Source organism: Triplophysa rosa, linkage group LG4, assembly GCF_024868665.1.
Source record: "Triplophysa rosa linkage group LG4, Trosa_1v2, whole genome shotgun sequence".
NCBI classification, from domain to species: Eukaryota; Metazoa; Chordata; class Actinopteri; order Cypriniformes; family Nemacheilidae; genus Triplophysa; species Triplophysa rosa.
In genome coordinates, this window is record NC_079893.1 from 25880375 (window position 1) to 25906116 (window position 25742).

A 25742-nucleotide genomic window follows, 5' to 3' on the forward strand; every position below is an offset into this window, starting at 1 on the left:
GTAATGTTGCCGTGTTTGAAAGTAAGCAGTCTGCCAAGTTGTAAATCCGAAGGTGAATGAATAACAAAGTTATTGGCTTGGAAAAAAGGGAGTCGACTCTGAATCACGCAAACGAGTCGTCCCTAGTCCGATTCGCGAACCGCCGCAGATTTACGTCACTACATACATCAGTCCCCACCTATGTTTTGCTAGGACTGCCCGCGAAAACTCGAACACTCTTCTCCCCCAAACACTGTAGCTCGTGAGCCTCATTCGCAGTAGACCAATCACAGCAGACTAGACCATCTGACCAATCACATCAGACTAGACTATCTGACCAATCACATCAGACTAGGCTAGCGGAAAGGAGGGGATTAGACAGATGAATTGCGGAGCGAATCATTTGAGAGTCAGTCGAGAAGTAAGGTAAGAATAACTGCCTGTTATTACGAAAGAATAGTGTTTTTATACCTTCTATGCACATAAACTTGTTGTTGGACACTCCATAAACCAAAGTAGGACCTTAAAAATCCCTAGTTATGTACTCTTTATAATTGAATATGAACTTGTTTTCCAAGCAGTATTTGATGTTGTAACGGTCCTGTCTGACCCCTTGTGTTCCCCTGCCAGCTTTCCCCGTGTTTTCACTCCATGGACTCTTATTCACCGCATCTTTAACAGTCACGGACTACACTCCCCATAATCCTTTGCACCAGTTCGTAACCATCTTTGATTACACCCGCACCCGATACTCATGATGGCACCCACACCGGATCTTCATTCCCTGGACCCTTTATATTCCTTGTGTTTTGTTCTGTTCACGGTCAGGCCTAAATGTATAATAGTTGTATTATGTTTTGTTCTAGCGACGGCTCGCTATTAAGTTACCTGTGGATGTTACCTGTTGTTTCGGATTTGTTTACCTGTCTTCTGTTCACCTGTTCCTAGGGTTGCCAACTTTGTTACTATGAAATACGGGACAAAATCTGATCTCTGCAGCAGTGCTAATTAGCATAGGCAAGACGTCATTGCTTCGTATTTGTGAATGTGAGTGACTGATGCATGCTTTGCAGATTCAGAAACAATGCCGCAATTTGTCCTACTTTAACGTAACTGATGCGTGTCAGAGGGGCTGTGATTAGATGACAGGTGTCAGTAATATCATTCGCAAGTGTCTTCATCACCACCGCTGCTGCTGCTGTTGCTTCAATCCACGGACCAGTCAATAAACAGGACATGGGAAGTCACGTACGGGACAAATCAGGCAGGCTCAATATACGGGACGTCCCGGATAATACAGGATGGTTGGCAACCCTACCTGTTCCTCCCTGCAATAAACCATCACCAGTCTCCTTCAGTTCCCAGTGTGGCATCGTCCTTCCGTCAGCTCGTGGAGCCTTACAGATGTCTGACTAAATAAAGGAAGAGTATATTTTCTGTTATTTTGCTCAAGATTTCATTTTCTTCAAATAAATGCAATAGAAAGAATATTTTTATTTGAAATTTGGTAAAGTTACAACACATTCTCCATCTACAAATGCCAATCCTAAATGACAAAGATTCCACTTTACTTTGCCACCTCAAATTCCTGTCAGTGTGAACGCTCTATAAAGTTCACTTACTCCACTTCAATTTACTTTCCTTGTATCTTGCATGAGTAAAAACAGAATACAGGTCAGAAACATTTTTGGCCTTTACACTGAGCTTGTTTAAAGTTACAAGATAATAATTTTGAGCCCTGGAAAATTATCAGGCCATTTTTCTTAATGCATCAAAAATGTACAAGCATTTGCTTTAACAGTGATGGCTGATCTACAAATGTGAATTGCTTATAATGGGGAAGCAGAGTGTGCGTGCGTGAGAGCGAGAGTGTGCGTGAGAGAGAGCGGAAGAGAAGAGAAGAGAAGAGAAGAGAAGAGAAGAGAAGAGAAGAGAAAGAGAGAGAGAGAGAGAGAGAGAGAGAGAGCGCGCGCACCTGGAAAGCAGACAACAGTTAACCAGAAATACGAATTCTCTCATCCTCGGAGCACCGCCGCCGCCGCCTCCCCCTGCCATTTCAATGCTCCCTCATTAAATCACAACACAGCACTATATTAATGACCTGTCAGGACTGTTAACATTTATTTCATGTGAATTCATTCAAATTGAGTGAATTTTACAAATGGCGCCCACCAACCGCCACCACGGTTTTTCTCCCTTCATTGAATTTAAGCCAGCCGAGCTTCTGTGCTTTTGATTCGGGGAGAAACATGACAAATGGCTATATTTATGGGTTTCAGAAACATTGTTCTCAGAGGCGCAATTGTTCAAGGCGTTAAACAATATCTAGAAAAATGCAAGGGCAGGCACTGGAGATTAATCTTAACACAAGACAACGGAGTAAATCCTAGCAATGAGCACGGTGCTATAAATATAGACATATATATTCCATAACCAATCCAGCCTTAAAAGCCGCTAGCCCGCAGAGACCTCCCTGCTGTCCGTCATGGACACCCTGAGGCTGGAGAGAAACTCCAAATCATCATTCCTTATCTTACTAGACCTGTGCGCTGCCCTCCACACAGTGAATCATCGGATTTTCACGTCTGCCCTGACTGAGCACGATACTAGCACTTCAGTGACATTATGAAGTTAGGAAGGCCCAAAGAAAACAACCCTACACAAGTTCATGGTGGTGGTGTGTTCTGAAATGATGCTCTGCATACCTTTAAGACACCACAAACCAAGACAGCCAAGATAGAATCAAGAAGATCACAGCCTACCTGATCCAAATCCATCATCAGCTCCTGGTCAAGAGGTCTTCTGGCCTTCCTAGACCAATGAATGTTGTGGTGTTTGGTCTTCAACCATCTAAGGAGATGCCACCAGCACTTTCTTGCTGCCCACATTCAGGGCTCTGGCCAAATAAATACAATAAATAATACAAAAATAATACAAAAAAATATATATATACATTGTAATTTCTTTAAATTGGCATACAACAAAATTATAATACTCTGATGTACAAATATATGGCTAATTAGAATATTCATAAGAGGGGAAAAAACTTTCCGAACTACTTTGATTCTAAATAACAGTAATTTCCTGTCAGACTAATTCATATCCAGAATGATCTGGGCAGATTCCTCTTTGCCGCAGTAAGCAATAACCTCCCTCATCTTTCGCTGTATTTACGACGCTGCCCGTTACTTCATTTCACGAATTGCAAATAGTTCTGCATCAACACTTTCTGATGGGAGGCCGAGGATGTTAACAACAGTTCAGAGAAACCATTTTCTCCGAGCTGAGAGTGAAAGATGAGAGGAGGAAGATAACTTGGCTTTACATCATTTTCCCATTTCTAAGACAAACATGTTCATGAAAGAGGAATTCTGGCTGTAGATTCGCAGCAAAGTGAAAGCTACTGTAACAACCTCATCCAATCTCATTCTTTCAAGGGCCGACTGCCGTCAGGGCCGGAACGGATTTGCTAAACTGAAGGTTTCGTTTGGGATTAATGGTGGTGATTTGTCGGCCTCCATCTTCCATCTCAGCTTTGTCGTCGTAATATTTTTGTTAAAGGTCCAATGTGTCATTTTTTTGGAGGATCTATTGACAGAAATACAATATAATATACATAACAATGTCTTCACAGGTGTATAAAGATCTTACATAATGAATCATTGTGTTTTTAATACCTTAGAATGAGCTATTTCAATGTAAATACACCGCAGGTCCTCTTGCATGGAATTCATCATGTTGTTTCTACAGTAGCCCTAAACGGACAAACTGCTCTACAGAGCGCGTTTCATATCTCATTCGGCAAAGAGGCGAAAACGTCACAACATCTTTGTCTGTCAGCCTGTAAACTGGACAAAATAAAATTAAGGCGGCGAAAGAAGATACCAGAAATTCATCAGGAGAAGACACCTGTAGAATCTGTGCTTGCCTGAAGCACACGTTCCTTTTGTACAACAGGATTATTTCCCCCCCAGTGAACTGCTACTGACTGCGAGACTGAATTAATTGCAACATTAATATTGAAAATCATCAGCATACTTACTAAAACATGATGAATTGCGTTGGTAACATAACGTAACATACACACTCCCTGGAAAATGGTCAGACTGCAGCATTCTGCATTATTCATTTAATTTTATTAAAGATAAAATGTGTAATTTCTGAAGCACGCGTATGTAGCCACGCCCCTTATGGCGGATTCACACCGTATGCGGCAGTCGCGATTGTCTAGTTCATTTTCAAAGGGAAACATGCGGTAAGCGGCAAAATGCGGGCCGTTTCGTTGAGAGAATAAACTCATAAATACTTATGCCTTTATGCAGTCTTATCAAGCATTTATGCTTTTAACCGTTTTTTTTTTTCTCAATGATGTCAACACAAACAAGCTAATGTGAACAGGCTTCAGGCGAAATAATAAAGTATGAATGACGATTACGATGCGAAACCAACACAAACACCCACTTTTCTTGCTTCAGGGAGGTGAAGTTTAAACTAAAAGAAATAGGAATCTATGAATTGACCAAATTGCATGTGCATTGGATTAAAATAAGCAGGACATGGGAAACTTTATATGAGGTTATGATGTAAAATTTGTAACAAAAACATTTATTTTGCATTAGAATTTTTTACTAGAAGTCTCATACTACATTCAAAACAACAGCTAAAAATTGCTCACACACATTCTAAGAGCATTTCAAATAATTGGCGAACAAACTGCGGGCAGCTTAATTTAAGAGCAGCACTATTAAGAAGTTAAACGGACACGGGCCGCAACGTTTATCAGCCAATGGCTATATGAGAACACGAGAGCTCATTAAAAAGTTTATTCATTTAGTGGACTGTATTCGCTCTTTCACTAGCGTGGCAAGTATTCCCATTGGATTGCTGCCTAACAGGGCATTTAATTATACACACGTCAGTGAGCTGTGAAATACTGTCAAATTCAAAGGAAGCATGTCACAAGTTCACCAGCAGAGGTCACTGTAATCAGAGAGCTGAGACTAGCCAATCACATGCTTGTAATTACTCTTTGCTTTTCTATTTCTCACTTACAATGAAGTCATTGGTTTTACATTAATTATTGGCTTTAAAGCCTCTGTCTGTTTGTTATAAATTGCTCTTTTGACTTTGCAATTACGCCTTTGTTTGTATCTCAAACTTTGCAAATTGCAAACTTTAGGGGTTCTGAAATAAACCTTAAATGTTGAATTGTTCATAGGTTCATGTTATTGTTCAGAGGTTCATGGAACCAAAGTTCAAAGTTCCAGTTATTAATCAACTGGAAGCATCGATTTTGCTTTCTAATTCCTTCGAAAAAATAAAGTAAGAGAAAACGGCTAAATGAACATATCTACAATGGGTCACATTACCTTGTGTAGTTGGTCATGTTGGCATCTGTCATTTTGGGCTACTTTCTATCCTGTAAGATAAAAAGCAAAGTTTGATCCATTACAGTCCAATACGAATACAGTCCACAACCTTTAAAGTCAACTATACTGCCACAGAAAAATAAGAGACCTTTTCCAATTTTTATTTAATAAGCATTTCTAGATGTATTGTGACCAATACATCGTGTGCAAATAAATGCAAATAGAAATAATCGTTTTATTTTAAATTTGTGAGAAATATTGTTAGTAATTCACAGATGAAACAAAAAAATTGAAATAATTTCACCTAAACGCATACCTATAAATAGTAAATTCAGAAAAACTAGTCTCTTATTTTTTTCTGCAGCTGTATAAAGAATATATCTTTACATTCCTTGGAAAAATTAATAGGCCTTTTAACTTTTCAATTTCAACCAGTTAGTTGCACTATGTGCATATACAAATATCATGGAGGTTCTTTGTGGCTTATGTTAAATACGAAAACACAGACAGATGAAAAATATATTTAAACCAAGCATAAGCAAAAGAAAAAAGGAGGGCAAAAAGGAAACGTTAATGAGGTGGCATGCAAATATACCGCCTTTTCTTGACTAGTAGAACTAAGTGGATTTTATCAGATGTGTGCATCTCCTGAGACAGCCATTTAAAAGATCTCGGGGTTTAAAGACTGCGCCGTAAATCCAGTGAAACTTGCAGCCCATTAAACAGGACACACACCAGCAAAGCTTGGAGGAAAAATATCTCAAAGAGTTAAATTACAGAAAACCAGGCACTTACTTTTCTGAATGAGGACATCAACAGCTTGTTTCGTGCTGTTGTTCTGTTTGATATCTGCTTGATAACATGAATCTGATGTGTCATTCATAAGCATCGTTTGTACAGCACAATGTTCCAACCTACCAATTTGCAAATACAAAGGAGACCTCTTTAATATCACATCTGTTTTCCCTAAACTGCAATGAGATTAATTGAGAAGCAAATGTTTGAGAGCCAAAAAGCAGAGATGGGAATCAAGGAACATGGTTTCAGCCAAGAATCTTCTTTAGTGTTCTACTGAAGAAACAATGTCACCTACATCTCGGATGGCCTGATGACCCTTTACATATTTTACACAAAGTCTACTAGAATATGCATGTAAACAACAATTCCAAAAGCAAATGTGCTGGGCTATGCTCTCCTGTTCATATGGTCTTACTGTACAGTGTGTCAATAATGATCTCATTTGTGTCTATTAATGAATTTCAGGAGAAACAACCAATACTAATTGAACCATAATCGAGAACTCTAATGAAGCTACGAGACAGAAACCGCTGAGGAACGCAAGTGTCCTCTGGGAATTTTCTCATTCTTATTCCACTGAGAAACAGTGAATATTTGAGTATGAACGCTGCCGTTTTATGACATTATGCCTCTTCCATACATTCACACAAATCCTTTATAATGTTTGAATACTGATTCCGTGTTTTTTTTACTATACTCTTTATATTTTGAGACTTTCTTTCTACCAAGATCATGATAAATAAACAAGCAAAATAAACTCTAAAAACTCAAAATTTTACAACGTTCTAGAAGAATCTTTTTGATTTGAAGAATGCACAGAATACATTGTGAAATTATTACTTGCATAGGAAAAAAACAGACAGATCTCTCAACACTTCCATCACAATCGCACCAGCTGAACCAACATATGGTTAATCGTGATAAAATACTGATCAATGACCAAACAACCAGGCCTAAAAACTACCCAAACTATGACTGCACACCTGAATTCTCAATTCGTTGCCTCTGGCCACTTGCTATATTTAAACCTGCTTTGACTAGAGTAAATGCCAGAGGACCCAAGAGAAGAGCCAAAAGGTTTAATAAAGTTTGTTTTTAAAGACGTAACTAAATGGACCATGTGGTCAGCAAAGATTGAGGATCCTCTTGGCAAACGTGCTTTCAAAGATGCACACAGCACTGCAGCTGCATTATTCATTATAAACAGGTGACTGCAAAGAAGATAAAGGGAGAGACCGTCACAGTTGGGTAGCGGGAAATGGCAAATATGTACAAACGCACTAGCACGTGAGGAGACCTGCGTTACACAAAAATTAGTGCTTCCTGCTGGAATCTTCTCCAGCCTCAACCATTTTTCTGAGCACTAGTGGAAATAGACATTGCAGGGGTGTGTTTGATCATTGCTTCCTCTTTCAACCATGACTTCTGCGCTGCATCTATATTCACTTACAAAGAATGTAATAAAGGATGTTGGACTACAGTGGGCTTAAATGGTTCAGGCCAGCAGGTCAGATCTGTGATCAGCTGACCCATATCCATTTTTTAATTGTGCAGACACACATCCAAAAAATAATTCAAATGAGGATTCATTTCAAATTCCCCATTGTCAAGAATTCTGATTGTATGTAAAACAATTTAAGAGCATAGTAATCCATGACTGCAGCATAACACTAAAAACATTAGACCAGTGTTTTCTCTTTCAAAGGAGCAACAGTGCCACCTTGTGTGTCATATACACCTGGGCTGGTGTGAGGGTGAGTAAATTAAAGAAAATGAAAAGTTCAGAAAATGTATTTTCTGTCTCACCTTTCAACAGGTTTTTGCTGAACCACTTGTGATTATTGAAACTCTGTTTTGTTTGGGAAGCGCCACTGCACCATCCACAACAACAAAATCCCCAAGGACCACATTGTAGTTGGCTCATCGTTGCTTTCACATCTGTTAAAATACTTGAGCGGACAGTATGGTCTTGTGTCTGGAAAACAAGACACTGTTATTATTAGCATTTATAACTATTATGATTTCTATGCTGTAGAGCACAGTATAACTCATAGCAATATGGTAAACATGGTAAAAAATGTTTATGTATCTAAAATACAGCAATCAAACAGTGTTTACTGACAGTCTGAAACTTTTGTATATTTCCCTTTACTCTCTTGTTATTCTTATTTTGAGTATGTATTATACCTTCACAAGTACAGATATCTCAATCTCAAGGTTTAACAGGGCAGTGTTGTGAAGCAACACTCAAATTTGCCAGTAAGTCTGTTTCTAGTCAGATGAAGTCAGAATGAACATTGAAACACAGCTACGGTTATTTAATACTGTTTATTTTATTCTATCATAACTTTGTCTTCTGCACCTGCCTTAACTCACAAAAGAGTTGAATCTCTCTGTGAGTAATGGACAAGAGTTACTCAGTTTTCCTAACAGAGCGAGACTTTTTATTTAGTGTCGGATTTATTAAGTAGACTCTTAAGAGAGCGTCTAGTGAGGCTTACCAAATTTCACATTAATTGCAAGTTTTTTCAAACGAAAGCACCTTTTCCTTGTTGTCTTAAAAAAAATGAGATATTTATTCTGTTAAAACTAGTAGAATTATATTTGTTCTGTTAAAACTAGTAGAATTATATTTGTTCTGTTAAAACTAGTAGAATTATATTTGTTCCGTGAAAACTAGTCTAGACTTGCGTTTCCGGTCTCAAACACTTGCATTGATGAAACGGAAAGTCTAATTGTGCGTTCACACCGCCAGCAACTCTGTCGCTAGTCTCATGCAACGAGGTCGTTAGAATGCATTCCTAGCTTTGGTTGCTCTAGTAACATTTGTAAACAAACTCTGCAGTAAAGGTCTTTGCACATACAGTCCGAAAATTTCATATGCGTTTTTTCGTATTTGGCGCTTGTTTGTACGGTTTCTCTGGATTGTCAAAACGCCTCTCAAAATGCTTTTTTTTTATGACGGACGTAAATATCGGAGGCAGTGTGTAAATGTGATTGACATTTTGTCGCTGGCGGTGTGAACGCGCAGTAACTGCGCCATTTTTGGCACAGGAATATTTGTTTGTCTTGCAGCTGGGCCATGACTTTGATCTTCAGGTGATTCCTGAAACCAAGCATGTAGGAGGATTTCCTTCAGCTTAGGCCGGTTGTCTGGATTCTGCTGTAGGCACCAGCCAATCAGATGGCGGAATTCTGTTCAGAGAAAGGAAAGAGACATCTGAATACTACCATAGACTTTATACCTGGTCGCTCATTGATGAGGGTCAGATGTTGAAGTCAGAAAAACAATATAAACTCATCCATCAACAATTGAGAAAATAATTCCTGTATTACCCATACAAGTGCTTTTCTTCCCGTTTCTTTGCCTAAAACGTCATGAGAGATGTATTTTTAAAATTACTATTCTATGTCTCACCTGCAGACAAATGTGAGGACCACCTATCTTTGGCAAACTTCGCGTGGTCTGTTTTGTTTGGGTAGCGCCCCATCACCTGCCGGAACAACAAAATCCCCAAGGACCATACTGTAGCTGGCTCAGCGTAGTAGCTCCCTCTGATGTTCAATTCGGGCGGACAGTACACATCTGTGCCTGATAAAAAGACATCGGCAGTTTTACTATTTAATCAGAAGTACTTATATCTAAACCTTATATATTCTGTGTTGATTTTATACTAAAGTTTCCAGGGATAATACACACCTATGAATGACCTACAAGGAATTGGCCAGAGGAGCTCACCGGCCCCAAAATCAATCAGTTTGACCTCCATGGTTTTCTTGTTGATCAGCAGGTTCTCAAGCTTGATGTCTCTATGGAAGACCCCTCTTTCAGTCCAGGCGAGCGCAGCTTGTACGACTTGGCGCATTACGTGCCGTCTTCTCTGTGATGCATCCAAACTTTACAAATCTCATCTTTGTCGCGTCGCTAGACACGTCCACTTCTTGTCGCCGACGATCACTGTCGGTTGTGGCTAGAAGGGATACAGCTACGGCCGGAAGTGATGCAAAATCTCGTCATAGAATTACCCACCCCAACCCTAAACCTAACCTTAAAATAATTTAAAGAAAAAGTAATTAACTGTTGTCAGCGTGACAAAAATCATCCGGTATTGAAGTGCGCATGCCCAGTGGAGGTAGCTGTATCCCTTCTAGCCAATACAGCCACTGTCGCTCGTGTCGCCGGAAGTCGCCGGCCCTCCACTGAAATGAATGGCATCGCCTCGCATTGTCGCTGGGTGTCGCTGGCGGTGTGAACGCGCAGTAACTGCGCCATTTTTGGCACAGGAATATTTGTTTGTCTTGCAGCTGGGCCATGACTTTGATCTTCAGGTGATTCCTGAAACCAAGCATGTAGGAGGATTTCCTTCAGCTTAGGCCGGTTGTCTGGATTCTGCTGTAGGCACCAGCCAATCAGATGGCGGAATTCTGTTCAGAGAAAGGAAAGAGACATCTGAATACTACCATAGACTTTATACCTGGTCGCTCATTGATGAGGGTCAGATGTTGAAGTCAGAAAAACAATATAAACTCATCCATCAACAATTGAGAAAATAATTCCTGTATTACCCATACAAGTGCTTTTCTTCCCGTTTCTTTGCCTAAAACGTCATGAGAGATGTATTTTTAAAATTACTATTCTATGTCTCACCTGCAGACAAATGTGAGGACCACCTATCTTTGGCAAACTTCGCGTGGTCTGTTTTGTTTGGGTAGCGCCCCATCACCTGCCGGAACAACAAAATCCCCAAGGACCATACTGTAGCTGGCTCAGCGTAGTAGCTCCCTCTGATGTTCAATTCGGGCGGACAGTACACATCTGTGCCTGATAAAAAGACATCGGCAGTTTTACTATTTAATCAGATGTACTTATATCTAAACCTTATATATTCTGTGTTGATTTTATACTAAAGTTTCCAGGGATAATACACACCTATGAATGACCTATAAGGAATTGGCCAGAGGAGCTCACCGGCCCCAAAATCAATCAGTTTGACCTCCATGGTTTTCTTGTTGATCAGCAGGTTCTCAAGCTTGATGTCTCGGTGGAAGACCCCTCTTTCAGTGCAGACGAGCACAGCTTGTACGACTTGGCGCATTATGCAATGTGCTGTCTCCTCTGTGATGTATCCAAACTTTTTCACGAATCTGGACAGAGTCTTGAAGCCTGGGGGCCGCTCCATTACTATGATGTACCTGTCAGGCTCATCATACCAGTCTATGAGGCCTATTATTTCAGGTGCTCTGGGCCCTTTGTTCGCTAGGATCAAAAGAGCCACCTCTGTCGGTATGGGGATGGGATGGTGAGGCTGAGAAAACAAAGTTTATGTTGATTAGGCAACAAATTAAAAGTTTTCAAACTGGGCGACGGTGCTGAAGAGGGGTGAAGGAATTCAATAGAAACAGAGAATCTTACAATTTTACTTACAATAATGACGTATGGCAGCCCATGATTCTTTTTCACAAACTTCACTGCCACCTTAAGACCATCCGATCTTCTCGTCCCTTCATAAACTGCTCCGAATCCTCCTGCACCTATCGATTTGCCCACTTTGTAGTCGTTTTTCAGACTCCGTTGCTTCTCAGTGTTGGGCTTTTCTGAAATGAAATGAGCTCAATATTCAATCAAATGTCATTTTTGTCTTACAATATTTACATGTGTCCATTTGGCAAACGCTTTAATCCATAGCGACCTACAAATGATAACATTTAGTCACAACATTTTGTCTAAATAGCCACCAGAAGCACAGTTTACAAGTTAGAACAGATATAAAGTTGGGGAAAGATGAACAACCAACAAGAAATTTGACTTTTTTCGTTTTAAACGAAGTTAAAACAGTGATAGCGGTTAGTCAAGTTTGCTAACGTATACAAACAAATTCCGCAAATTCAGCCATTTAAACTCAATTACTGTCTAATTCTTTCCTATGTGTCGGTTGATTCAACATTATAACAAATTATACACTAAATGATTATAAATATAAAGAAATAATTCGTTTGAAATATCAACAAAATTCTCAATAAATATAAACACTGTGTTCAGCGATGCAAGTTAGCGTGTCTGTTGCTAAGCGTCAAGACATGAGCAGGACTATCACGTTCAACTCTTCGCGTCACATCTTTTCAAATTTGAGAAACACTTTAAAAAGTAAATGTAATTTTAATACTACATATCAGTTTTGCATGACACGTGTCTTACATTTAAGGGTGTCACGGATTGGTGCTTTAATAAAATGTACCTGCATTCTCCACTGAATGTGTGTCTTTCGGAGATCCTCTGTCTGATCTCCGCTTAAAGAATCGACGCCACCAGGACGTCTTTTTCTCCTTCTTCACCTTCTCCTTCTTCTCAACTTTCTCACTAACGTTACGTTGTTTGCAACAGCAAAAAAACATCGTGTCAGTCAATTGCCGAGAGCTACGAGTAATTCAAGTTACCGTTTAGAGCAAAATCACAAGACTGTAATCTCTCAGCGTTGCGTGGCTTTTTATAGCCTCCAGTAGCGTCGGTGATTGTGACGACATAATCATTTAGAACATTCTGCAAATACAAGATCAACGTGTGAAATGAATGAAAAATAAACACGTGTTAACTTTATTGCGAGTGTGCATATTCTCACAAAATATATTTGCGATGCAGGCACCCGAGGACTAGACACACTCTTCGTCCATGAGTCTGGCTCTGTACTTCTTCTGGTAACAAAGTGTTGAAAAAAACTCGAATAGGAGGTTTTTTCAATGCCATGTCACTCAATTCTCGGTATTCGGTGTGCATGTATGTTTAAAATCCTCTGCATTGCTTCAGTACAGGTCCGTTTCTGTTGCATGTCAGTTACTTTCAGTTAGTTTTATCATGTTGCCGGTGAGTGGTGACATTGCCCAGATAGCACAGGTACATCTGTAAGATGTCTGCCAAAGATCAGGAGATCTAGATAACATCTGCTGTGTAAAAACATTTGCTAAACATCTCAAAAAGAGCTGTTGTACACCCATTCTAAATCACACATTTTACAGACATCTTCTAGAGGTCTATATGACATCTGACAGCAGACGTCTCAGAGATGTAGGGCAGATGAGCAAACAGCATCTGCCAGATGTCTTGCAGATGAAAATGCAGACATCAAATAGATGTCTCTCAGATGTACATGTGCTATAATGGTAGGTAAGTTTATTCACTTGTTCAAAATAACTTCTCCCGCGAAAACAAGACTAAAAACAGCGTAAAAGTAACATGGAACACATGAGTACTCATCTGAACAGAGTTGATATATACAATTGTAATTAAAAATTGTAAAAATATGAATTAAACGCTGTTTCCACCCACCTCCCTTCAATGCAAAATGTGTAAACCTAATTTTTCTTTTACCAGGGAGCACACCAATACATCAAGGCCCAAGGCAAACATATGTTTATTTGAAAGAAAAAATATGGAGAAATGTTTATAAAAACAATGACATTTATTAGTCACATGTTCAATGGACTACTCAAATGAAGGGTACACAGACATTACTGAATGCTCTAAAAATGAAAGAGCACAAATCATTTATCCAAGCAACTGGAATGTGGTTTAAAAAAAAAGCATAAATACAAAAAAAACCAACATTGACAGCACAGCCGTAGTACATTTTGTTTTACCTAAAAGACAGATCTAATGTACATCTCTACGCCTTTCTAAAAGAGGTCAAGCTACTTGTAGGCGAGGATCAGTGCTGCAGATTTATACTGTTCATCAGTGGGACCCGTACCAACAAATGCAAGTATTCCTGTACTGAAGGTCCTCACCAACTGAGGTCTGACATCAGCTCACAATTTGAGCTTTTTCCGGCGACCACGACCGTCGGGAGTCCCGTCCTGCTTGCGTTTCTGGGCCTGTAGGATAAGAATGTAGACAGTTTTAAAACATCATCTCTCAACAGATGTGATGAGAATGACAAACACCGGCGTTAATGTGTTTACCGAAGATGTTCGAGGTCCCCTCTTTTTCTTCTCTGCCCTCTCTCGCTCCTCCAGCTCCATGTTCTCACGTTCAATGAGTGTGATCAGGGTGTTACACCTCCTCTGAAGCTCCTGCGCACACATTAAGATGTTAAATGAATATGTAAATCTTTTTTCTATCATATCTATCATTTTTGATAGCTCACCATGGCCGTGCGGGACTTGAGAAACCAGTCGAAGCGAAACTGGGGAGAGTTGCGTATGCACTGACGCAGCTCATCGTAAACGCTCTCCTTGTCGAAACCCAGCTTGTGCAGCATGCAGATGAGAAAGCGATCCTCTTCCTCTGTGTAGTTCTTCCCCTTGTTGGTGCCATAGGAGATTCTGAGCTGGTGAAAAGGTGCCTTATACCGACCGATCTAGAGAACCAGGGAAATATTAGGCACTAGCTTTTCACAGTAGGTCTGATAAACGTTTTAAAGTCAATCGTAAATTTCATTTCCCTTTTTGGGAAAAGGAGGCAAAACTCACTTTAGAGTCCAGTGCTTTCTTGATGCTGATCCTTCTTTGGATTCTGGCTTCTCCTCTTTCAATCTGAGCCATGATCTTCTCTATGTCCTGAAGCTCATTGCAGCGTTCCCAAAACACAGCTGCACAACACAGGAGAAAGGATCTCATTCACATTCTATATGCCATTCATCTGCAAAAATGTGAGAACTAGGGGTTGAACGAACTAGTCGACATTAATGCTCTGATGCAACCTATAAAGCTTGATGTCGACTAGTAGCGGGTCATGTGATTTTGACACTGTACCTTTATGAAGAGGCTGTTCCAAGAGAGCTGCGCGGGGGATGTCATTCCCACCCACTTCAGCGCGATTCTGTCACACTCCCTGCAATAATATATGTTAATGTTGATTCCGCACGCATCATTAACAATGTGTCCTGTTTTCGTCCGCAACATTTACGATTTGCTCTGAAGCCGCAAAAGCTCGCAGGTAAAGCCTAACGTTACATAGATTTCAGTGCGCTGTGCTTCAACACGCATTTTTGTAATTGTTCCCCATTTAATAAAACATAAACAGAATAAATAAAAATGTTTCTCATATTGGCTGCTGTGTCTCTGAGGTGCTGCGTTTGTAAGTATGATCAAGCGTCTGCTGCATTAGGCATATAAATATATTGACGTTGTTCTAAAGTCATAGGCCGTCACAAACAAACTCAACAAATTTTTATGTTGTTTCATCTATTAGTGCACATGACCCTTTCAGTTGACTTATTGTAAATGCAAGGGAAGTTTGGTCTGTACACACGCTTCAGCTTTGAAGTAACGTTAGGCTACTGTAGAGATCCACCTGCTGCTCTTATACTGCATAGCGCCACTACCACCGACCTCGCGCTTTAAAATAGTTTTATTATCTTACGTCTAGTTCTTGTTGCTCTTGTGCAATAGATGAACAACAGTTCATTTGTATTTGTATACTATATTTTTAGAGGCTATTATGCGGGAGATCCGCCATTCTCCTTCAGCCCGCACGCAAACACGAGTGTCTTACTGCCCATTCCCATCAAATCCCATTGCAAAACATTCATTCCCTCGCTCTTATTTTATTTATTAATGACGTCATCGACTAGTCGACATCGAAGCGACTTATCACATAATAGTCGACTTCAAAAAAGCTGAGGTCGTTCAACCCCTACTGAGAACACAAACATACCAGAATATTCCATGACCTCCTCTGGGGTTTTTCCCTCTACCTCACGAGCAATGTTCTCTATGTCATCTCTTCCCCACTTTTCGTTGGCCTTGATGAACTGATTGAAGTCTCGCTTGGTCCAGATAGTGAAACCCTAAGTACAGAAGAGACAAAAGGACTATATTAGCACCATCATCTGAAACATGAAGGATGCGTAAAGATAAAAGTGCAGAACAGAATTAACAAAAAAGTCTGCAGATTTCGTAAGACCCTGCATGGATATTGAGTAATGTCATATATAAAACTGCACATTGTAATTTCTGTGAGTTAAGTCTATTTATTATCAAAGTATTTGTCAGTAATACAGCTATTTTGGGGAAAAATGTCAATAATGCATTGCAGGCTGATTTAAGGTGTGCCCCTAAATGTTCCGCTTGCGCTCCTAAAAATTTCAGTCAGGGGCTACAGTGCTCCTAGTAAAAAAAGTTAGCTTGGAGCCCTGAAAGACAAAAATTATGATTGCTTTCGAATTCTACACTACTTCCATTGTTTGGACAAGCAAGCAGTGCAAACCAAACTGATGTTTGAGTCAATATTTTGTATTAAATATTTAGAATCTTAAAGTTTTACTTAATTAATATTGCATATAGGAATTTATTATCTGCTATATTTGACCTGTGCTTCTCTCTCCTTTATCCTAAATGTGTGCTCTCACTGAGCGTGTGTGTGTGTGCGTACTTGTCTGTGTACGTACGTGTGTGTCTGTGTGTGTTGGTGTGTGTGCGTGTTGTGTGTGTGGAGTGTTTTGTGTGTGGGTGTGTCGGTCTTCTGTGTTTTCAACCTTTTCTTGTTTTTGCAGGTACAACTTTGATTGTTTTGCTTGTAGTCAATGTGTCTCATGTACAGCTGCTTTGTAACAATGAAAATTGTAAAAGCGCTATATAAATAAAGTTGAGTTGAGTTAAAAAAATATACTTCACCTTCCAGTAAGTAATGGGATATTAGGAGTGTTTACTTCATGTAACTACATTGGCACATAAATTCCTGTTAGGCAATATTTACCTGTGAGAGGAGGTTCTCCTTCTCCTCTAGCTCCTCCTCATTAAGTGGTTCTGCTTCATCAATCTTTGCCTGTTCCTCCTTCTGCGCTTGGGCCGAGTTGGGCAGATCTGGGTTTCTTGGCACCTGTTAGAATTGTAACAATCTACATTAGAAACGTTGAAAGATTGTTTCTAAAAAGAAATTCTGATTCTGATCTTGATCTTGATCCAACTTAAACTTCAGAACATAGACACACCTTATAGCCAATAGTTTTCCTGTAATACAATATCTCCTTCTCTAGCAGCTCAAAGAGCCGAGGAGGAAAGAACTGAAAGTCTTGAACGTTGGGCTGTTTGGGAGGACGAGGAGCCTGTGGGGATCAGGAGAAACGATTCATTACAACAGCTTGATTTAGATACCGATTACAGAAAATACAGTAAGGCATGATGTTTCCCATAATACCTTTGGTGCTTTGGGCTCGCTGACACGCAGGGCCTCTCTGAAATAGGCGTCCACAGCGTAATTAGCCTTGCGTTCTCTCTTGGGCGGTTCAATCCAGTTAGTGATGACCTGAAATTGAAAATGTACAAAAAAATAATGTAAGCCATTCTGACTGATACTAGTCAAGTCTAGTCATTCGCAATCTGAGCAAAACCAATGTCAATAAGGTACGGCAGTGACAACAGACTGGCCCATTAGTGTCTAAACTTGTAATGCATTACCTTCTTCTTTTCTCTGTAATCTTCACCCTCGAAATTGTACACGCTGTTCTCCGTGTCCACAGTGAAGTTTTTCAGTGAGCCTTCGCCAAGATTGGACAGCCTTTCCTTCATCTCCATGGTCTAAAAGGCATCATAAAAGCCCATTTAGCGTTCAGCATGTTTAATTGTTATTTAGCAAAATTGTTTTTTTTAGTTAACTGTAGTCCAACTTTGTGGTACGAGGTCTCACCTTCTTCTCTCCTCTTTCCAAGATGGCATCAATATCTTCATCTGTGATCTCGCTCTCCTTAGAAGCGAAAACGTGGGTGGCACCGTGTCGAATGATGGACAGCATCTCATCCTTGCCCAGTTTGTTCATACTTGGATCTACTAGTCTGCCTGTTGGGAGCAATAATTATGAACTTGGTGAAACTCCAACCTGCTATTACAGCACATGTAACAGGTAAAAGTTTGCTAGGAATTTGATTGAGTACTTCAAATACTGTCGTCACAAATGTAGTGGACTTGTTTTTAAATTGTACTAGCTCAATATTTGTTTTACCTTGCTGAATGACAATAGAGTCCAAGCGGAGTTTCATTTCCGCACGCTCCACGATTCTTTCCTCGACTGTGTTTTCTGTGATGAAGCGGAACACGCGCACCTGTTTCTTTTGACCAATCCTGTGGGCGCGATCCTGAACAACAGACATGTCAACCAATGATTCAAGTATTCTGTTCCAGACTGATTCAATGACTTACACCTCCACTGCTTCAGTGAACAATTAAGGGTATACTTCACCAAAAAATGAAAATTCTGTCATCATTTACTCACCTTCGAGTTGTTCCAAATCTGTATAAATTTCTTTGTTCTGATGAACACAGAGAAATATATTTGGAAGAATGCTTATAACCAGACAGATTTTGTACCCCATTGACTACCATAGTAGGAAAAAATACAATGGTAGTCAAAAGTGCCCCAGAACTGTTTGCTGTCCTATATTCTTCAAAATGTCTTCTTTTGTTTTCAACAGAACAAAAAAAAAATAAGAGTAATTTTTCCTACTATTGGGTGAAGTATCCCTTTAACCAAAATGACTATAAATAAAAATGCTTTTAGTTTTTTTCTATTCTGTTACAATATTAGGCTCAGCTCCAAAACACAGCTTGGATGAAAATTAAGACAAAAATGTAAAAAAAAAATTAAACATGCATAATATGAAAGCTACACCACACTGACCATAGCTTGAAGATCCACTTGAGGATTCCAGTCTGAGTCGTAGATGATGACAACATCAGCAGTGGCCAGATTGATCCCGAGACCTCCAGCTCTGGTGCTTAACATGAATAGAAACTTTGGGCTGTTGGGCTCATTGAAAGCATTGATGGAGATCTGCGAGATGAGTGAAGATCAATAACAGTTACACTACAGTACCACATTAAATAAGCACCAGTGAGTGAGCATAAACATTACCTGTCGCTCCTCATGGGGCGTCTGTCCATCCAGGCGGCAGTAATTATGGTTCCGCCACATACAGTAATCCTCCAGAATGTCCAGCACCCTGGTCATTTGACTGAAGATCAGAACACGAGAGCCTGCAGAAAACAGAACGTTAAACACGTTGCGATCTTTCGTTTTGGTTTTACATATTTCATATAGCATGAGCAATCGGATATCATTTCTCACCTTGCTCTTTGAGTTTAGGTAGCAGTTTGTCCAGCACCACCATCTTGCCGCCGTTGACAACCAGGTGGAGGTCAGTGGTGTAGGGTGGTCCAGGCTCCGCCCCATCAAACAGGTAGGGATGGTTACAGCACTTCCTCAGCTGCATCAGAACGTTCAGCAGACGCATTTTGTCCATCTTACCAGCGGAGTTCAAAATGTCAATATCCTTCATCAAAATCTTGGTGTACCTGAAGTCAAATAACCAAAGAGAAATTAGAGTGCTCCTTTCCATTATTTGAATTCCCATAGAACACACATGCTGCTGAATGTAATGTCCATAGAGCTATGTAGTATTTATACCATTCTCTCTGCATCTTGCTGAGCCCGATATACATCTTGATCTCCTTTTTGGGGAGGAGAGATTTCTCCACGTCAGCTTTAATACGTCTCAACAGGAATGGACGCAGTACCTGTGTATAAAAGAGATGTGTAACTTGCACTGAATATGATGCAACCCAACTGAGATGGATCTTTCAATGTATACTGTATCTCATATAGGTTTTCCACAGCCATGTCTATTTACAGTTTAAATATACAACATCTTAAAAGTAAAAGGTCACACTATGGTAAACATGAAAATTTAGGAGAGAAATGTGCTTAGGGAGTCAAATGAAAAAAAAAACTCACCAAATGTAGACGCTCCACCAACTTCTGGTCTCCCAGACAGTTATTTGTGTCAAACCAGGCATCGAAATCCTGCATGAAGAAAAAAACATTAGTTTAGACATTAAACTTTAAAGACCCCTAATCCGGAAAATGCACTTTTAAATGTTGTTTGAACACCCTAGTGGTAAAATCCACCCATTCATTTTTTTTAAATCCCCAATAAACCTCAACTGTCCTCTTCAACGAGCTGTTGGCATTCTCTCAGTAACCTGACATCACATTGATTGAGCCCTCCCTATGACTGCTGATGGACTCCGCTTTCTCCGCCCTCATCGAGTTGTACACTGTCCGCCATTGTTTTCACTCTGGACTACTAACAGTGAGCTAGAAGTATGTTTTGTAAACAAACAAGGTGTTTTGTTGTTGGATGCAAGACTGAACATAAGTCTTCATTTACTCCCGACATCTGAGCCTCTGAAGACACTGTGGATTAGTTTTATTTCGCAACAGAACGTGCAGAAGACATCAAGTCACTTTACACCGGGATGCTTCACAAACGAATGTTAGTAAAATGCTGTATTCATAATGGGTCATGTTTTCAGTCTTTAAACATATGACGCGTTTGTCCCGTATAAAAACAATGTGCAAGTTGTAAAGACAACGCGTTTGTGCATTCACTCACAGAGAGCATGTTTTCGGTTGTTATAGATATGATGCGTTTGTCCGGTGTATTGTCACTTATAAGAGCAATGTGCCGGATTTAAAGACGTTTGTGCATTCGCTCAGAAAACAGCGTGCTCAGTTTTTAAACAAATAACACGTTTGTCTTATGTACTCTCACTTATACAAAACAATGTTTTTTGTTTTTAAAGATGAGACCGTGTTTCTCATTCGCGTAATGGCCATTCTCTTCAGTTTTGCTGTTAGAAGTACTAGCTCGCACAGCCCTGCGCTTTCTGCTGGAAAGGGGGCGGAGACCAGAAGCTCATTTGCATTTAAAGATACACACACCAAAACATATAACCAAACAGATTTTGCCCCCCATTGACTCCCATAGAAGGAAAAATTAATTTATCTTTTTTTTGTTCTGTTGAACACAAAAGAAGACATTTTGAAGAATGTAAGACAGCAAACATTTCTGGGGCTCCTTTGACTACCGTTGTATTTTTTCCTACTATGGTAGTCAATGGGGGGCAAAATCTGTCTGGTTATAAGCATTCTTCCAAATATATTTCTCTGTGTTAATCAGAAAAAAGAAATGTATACAGATTTGGAACAACTCGAAGGTGAGTAAATGATGACAGAATTTCATTTTTGGGTGAAGTATCCATTTAAGCACATGCGCTCTGGCATCAGAGCCAAATCAGACCTCAGAAGAGTTGAAGACATCGGGCAACAGGAAGTTCAGCAGAGCCCAAAGCTCATGAAGGTTGTTCTGCAGCGGCGTTCCGGTCAGCAGCAATCGATTTGTCGTCTTGAACTCTCGCACGATCTCTGAAAGCTGAGAGAAACAAACCCTGCGATTAGCTGTTTGTACAAAGGTATCTGATCATTTCTGTTGTGATGTTATGTCATGTGCACTTCAAAACTGGCCGTGAAAGATTGTATTAAAAACAGTTACACAATGAACTGCAAACCTTTGATTTTTCATTCTTGATACGGTGGGCCTCGTCAATAACCAGGTATCTCCAGTTGAACTTTTTGAAGACGGCCCTCTCGATAATTAGCATCTCATAGGAGGTAACGCACACATCCCATTCGCCTGGCAGCAGCGTGTCACGGATAAATGCGTTCTGGAGACAAGAGTGAGAGTTTACATGGACATACTGGTTAGGATAACCGAAATCCTATATCATGGTATGAGAAATCTGATGTAATGCTAAAAATATTTATGCAAAGATTCTGTAGCAGGAATTTCAAATGAGTCCTTTAGAAACCGTTTATAATAAATAACTATGTGGTAATGCTTATACAGTGAATTAAATACTTACAAAGGGTACTTGAGCTTTTTTGATTCTGAACTTCATTAATATGAATCAAAAGAGTTTTCACATTTATTCTATTTTCATGACTAAATAAACGCATAACTCACTCTTTCATTTCTGTCACCGATGAGGCAGACGGCCCTCAGAGAGGGAACCCAGCGCTTAAACTCATTCATCCAGTTATACAGAGTGGACTTGGGCACGAGAACCATGTGAGGCCCAAGAATATTTCTATAGTGCTTCATGTAGCCCAACAGAGAGATGGTCTGGAGAGTCTTTCCAAGACCCTGAGAAGAAAAGGCAACAACGTGATGTTTCAGATGGCGATGAAACAAGAGTATGCAATTCAATATTTTATTTTTAACAATAACTAGAAAGGTGACCAATTTTAAAATAAACCCTGGACCTACCATTTCATCAGCCAGGATCCCATTAATTCCATTCTCATAGAGTGAAATGAGCCAGTTGAGTCCACGGACCTGATAGTCTCTCAGCTTGCCGGATTTTACATCTGTCAACACACGGTATTACAAAGAAAAGTTAGAGGACTGTTAATAAACAAAATACCACTAAAGAACACTTACATAACGCTTATATAATCATTTTTAAATACTATGTTTATACTGCAAGTGTCTGGTGCGTGTTTCGCTTACATGAAGGCGAGTCATCAAAACGTGTGCAAACGCTGGTGGCCTTGTTGCTTTCACTTAGAAGCTCCTCATCTTCCTCCTGCTCAGTGCGACGATGACGGTTACTAAGGAAAGATCAGACGGAGACCGGGAGAGATCAGTCACTAGAGATGTTGGTTTGATTAATGACTTAAAACTTTACTACTGAAGAATTTAACAACTATGACACAAACTTAAAGTGATACTTCACCCAAAAATGAAAATTCTGTCATCATTTACTGGCCTTCGAGTTGTTCCATATATGTATAAATTTCTTTGTTGTGATGAACACAGAGAAAAATATTTGGAAAAATGCTCATAACCAGACAGATTTAGCCCCCCATTGACTCCCATAGTAGGAAAAAATACAGTGGTATTTAAAAATGCCTCAAAACTGTTTGCTGTCCTATATTCTTCAAAATGTCTTCTTTTGTATAGAAGAATATAGGACAGCAAACAGTTTTGAGGCATTTTTAAATACCACTGTATTTTTTCCTACTATGGTAGTCAATGGGGGGCAAAATCTGTCTGGTTATAAGCATTCTTCCAAATATCTTTGTGTTCAATAGAACAAAGAAATGTATACAACTCGAAGGTGAGTAATGACAGAATTTTCATTTTTGGGTGAAGCATCACTTTAAGTGGAAGGTTAAACAGGAGCTGTATGAAACAGAACGGGAAAACTCACTCTCCAGCAGACAGCAGATTCTGTTTCTCATCTTTTTTAATGCGAGGGCGACCAGGCTTCATCTTTAGAGGTGAAGTTGGCGTCTTCTGGGCGGCTGGTTGGATGAAATGAGCAAATACTTCCGTCTGCTTCAGGAGGTACTCGAATCTGTTGGTTCGGTCTGTTTGCTGTTGAAACAAAGCATTAGAAGTTAACAATACAAACAAAGTCTCAGCTACTTGGAGAACAAGGTTCTTCTTGCACAGTAATATGTAGAGATGCTCCGATATCATTTTTTAAAGACGGAGTACAAATACCGATATTTTTTTCTGGTACTCGCCGATACCAACCAATACCGATGCAATTTTCCAAGCACAACACACTGAAACTAATAACTCTGCATCAAAACACATTATGAAAAAACTAAAAAGACAATTTTACGTGCTTCTCACAAACTTTGAAAGCACAAATTTCAGTCAGTTCTGTCAGGTATGTCACGTGAGGTGTCAGTCTTTGGTATCGGTGTATCTATACGCGCACAAATACAAGTACATGAGCTTAATATCGGTGCATCCCTAGTAATGTGTGCATAAATTGAATAACAAAGACAAAATCCATTACCACTTTTTCTTCGTATCCACTCGACTGTTCAACTTGTTCTTTCTCTGAGGGAGATGAGGATGACTGGACTTCGCTATCCAGCGCTGTATCCGAAACTTCATCACGACCATTTTCTGACATCTCATCCTTAAAATGACAACAGTTCTGTGTGACAACTGACTACATCCCATCATTTGGCAAATCAATCACTTTTTAAGATGAAGACATCAATAACTTGAAAAAAAATAATTTTCAAAGTTCAATTGTTGACACTATATCATTGTCCATTACAAATATGATGTAACAGACAAAAAGACTCTTGCCTTTAGAAATTACCTGATGATACAAAGTTTGCATTGGACATACCCGATGGCAATTGGTCATTTAGAACGAATCCGAATTCAAGCCTAACTGCTTCACTTTCACGTTCATACACGTTTGATGACACAATGTAAATCGCAGTCGCCAGAACTAATACGGTTTTAAAATACTGTAAACGTAGCAAGTAGCTTAATTATACCAACGGTTTAATGGCTTTTAAATAAATATAACACTAATAAATGTCACTGTATTTACATGCAAAAATGATCTGCCATCAAAACATTAATTTTCTTTAAGGAAAATGAAATTTAGAAGTAAACTTGTATGTTTTTAAAATGGTCTCATTTCGTTTATTTAAAAAACAAAACGTCAACAAAACACATAACCTCTCATATGACTCACATTATCCTTAAATCAGCTAGTTTAGCGGAGTCAGAAAACAAATTTACGCGCGATTAATGCTATTCTTTACGTTAATGAGTGTGAAAATGGATGCCGATGAGCTCTTCTATTCATTTGAGCCGGAACAATACAACAAGCTAACAAAAACTTTCAGCTCGTCTCGAGAGGGACATCTACACCTTCATTCTAGCTTCTCAATTTCGGGCTTTTAAATACTATGTAATTTACTAGATGAGAATAATGAGTGGGATAAGATGGGATAAGAACCGCTTACCTCTGCTGGACCGGCCGGGTCGTGTTGGCTCGGCTCTTCTAACGTTAGCTGCTGCTCCATGTTGCCTTCTGTTTCGGACATAATATGCTGATGGAATCGCGTATTTCAATATGAACACGGATAATTCCAGACACGATGAGTTTGAAAAGACTAAAAAGTTGATAGGGTTGATTAAGAAGTTTCAAAATATTGCCCAAATAGTGCGAGCAGACCACGCGTCATTCACGGCCCCCGGCTTTTCTGTTGACACTGTTCCCGCAAAACGGGCCCGGTTTACCACTATCGCGAGATTTCAAACCCGCGTGACGTCACATGTATGCTATAAGGGAAAATCCAATTTGTGGCGTTAAAAAAACGTGTAATATGTTGCTACTAGAATTAGATTTTATATTTCATGTTAAATGGGTTGGGCGTTTCTTCTTAAATAAAAAGAATAGTTTAAAGTTTAGTAAGTAAGTGTCGTTTAAATTATTGCGCAGATTTTGGGATGTAAAATCTATGCAATAATTTAAATGCGTGGATTTTACACCACAGAAATGAAAAGAGAATGTATTGTTAACTTTTTACTGTTACCTAACCTAATTTATACTGTAACCTAATACAGTATTTACTGTATTTTAAGATGAAAACGGGATGTATATCAAAATAATTCTAGCTTGTAATAAATGTACAATTTTAATTATTTTAATACTGTGTGCTTTCTTTATTGATTACTTTACTGGTTGATTTTCAGGTTTTAATGTCAATGTAATCCTAGCAAAATACATAAATTAATGAAATGATAAAATTACTGGACAACCTTCAGATTACCTGTACGTCACATTGTATCATTTACTGTACAATATTCTATTTTTATCGACAATAATCGTTGTGTATAATAATATTCATTGTGTCATCATCAGTGATATACCATTAACATATTATTCTGTGAATCTTGATATCAAAATAATATTTGGGATTTTTGCCAGTAAGCCTTGTTA

At 39.3% G+C, this 25742-nt stretch overlaps 2 protein-coding genes and 1 long non-coding RNA gene across 3 annotated transcripts; all 3 read right to left on the bottom strand.

Annotated features, from left to right (window-relative positions):
• Positions 1-468: 468 nt before the first annotated feature.
• Positions 469-9712, bottom strand: LOC130552763 (uncharacterized). Its single transcript, XR_008962784.1, has 5 exons — positions 9565-9712; positions 7953-9341; positions 5349-5398; positions 2742-2875; positions 469-1387 (listed from the first exon to the last, which is right to left on the bottom strand). It is a non-coding gene; the product is annotated as an uncharacterized LOC130552763 (long non-coding RNA).
• Positions 9713-10054: 342 nt separating this feature from the next.
• On the bottom strand, positions 10055-12539 carry LOC130553040 (serine/threonine-protein kinase pim-2-like). The gene is made up of 6 exons (XM_057331778.1): positions 12383-12539; positions 11572-11741; positions 11077-11452; positions 10795-10968; positions 10285-10571; positions 10055-10117 (listed from the first exon to the last, which is right to left on the bottom strand). The coding sequence occupies exons 1-6, from the start codon at positions 12537-12539 to the stop codon at positions 10055-10057; spliced, it is 1227 nt and encodes a 408-aa protein (XP_057187761.1).
• Positions 12540-13524: 985 nt separating this feature from the next.
• Positions 13525-25031, bottom strand: smarca5 (SWI/SNF related, matrix associated, actin dependent regulator of chromatin, subfamily a, member 5). The gene is made up of 24 exons (XM_057331260.1): positions 24763-25031; positions 23787-23912; positions 23187-23353; positions 22484-22584; positions 22241-22341; positions 21938-22117; positions 21483-21638; positions 21215-21346; positions 19867-19935; positions 19540-19649; positions 19201-19427; positions 18988-19109; positions 18754-18906; positions 18079-18211; positions 17767-17915; positions 17538-17657; positions 17278-17385; positions 17072-17185; positions 16837-16959; positions 15796-15928; positions 14610-14728; positions 14285-14497; positions 14100-14210; positions 13525-14012 (listed from the first exon to the last, which is right to left on the bottom strand). Exons 1-24 carry the CDS (start codon positions 24841-24843, stop codon positions 13947-13949), a joined length of 3114 nt encoding a protein of 1037 aa, XP_057187243.1. The 5' UTR covers positions 24844-25031; the 3' UTR covers positions 13525-13946.
• Between the last annotated feature and the right edge of the window lie 711 nt (positions 25032-25742).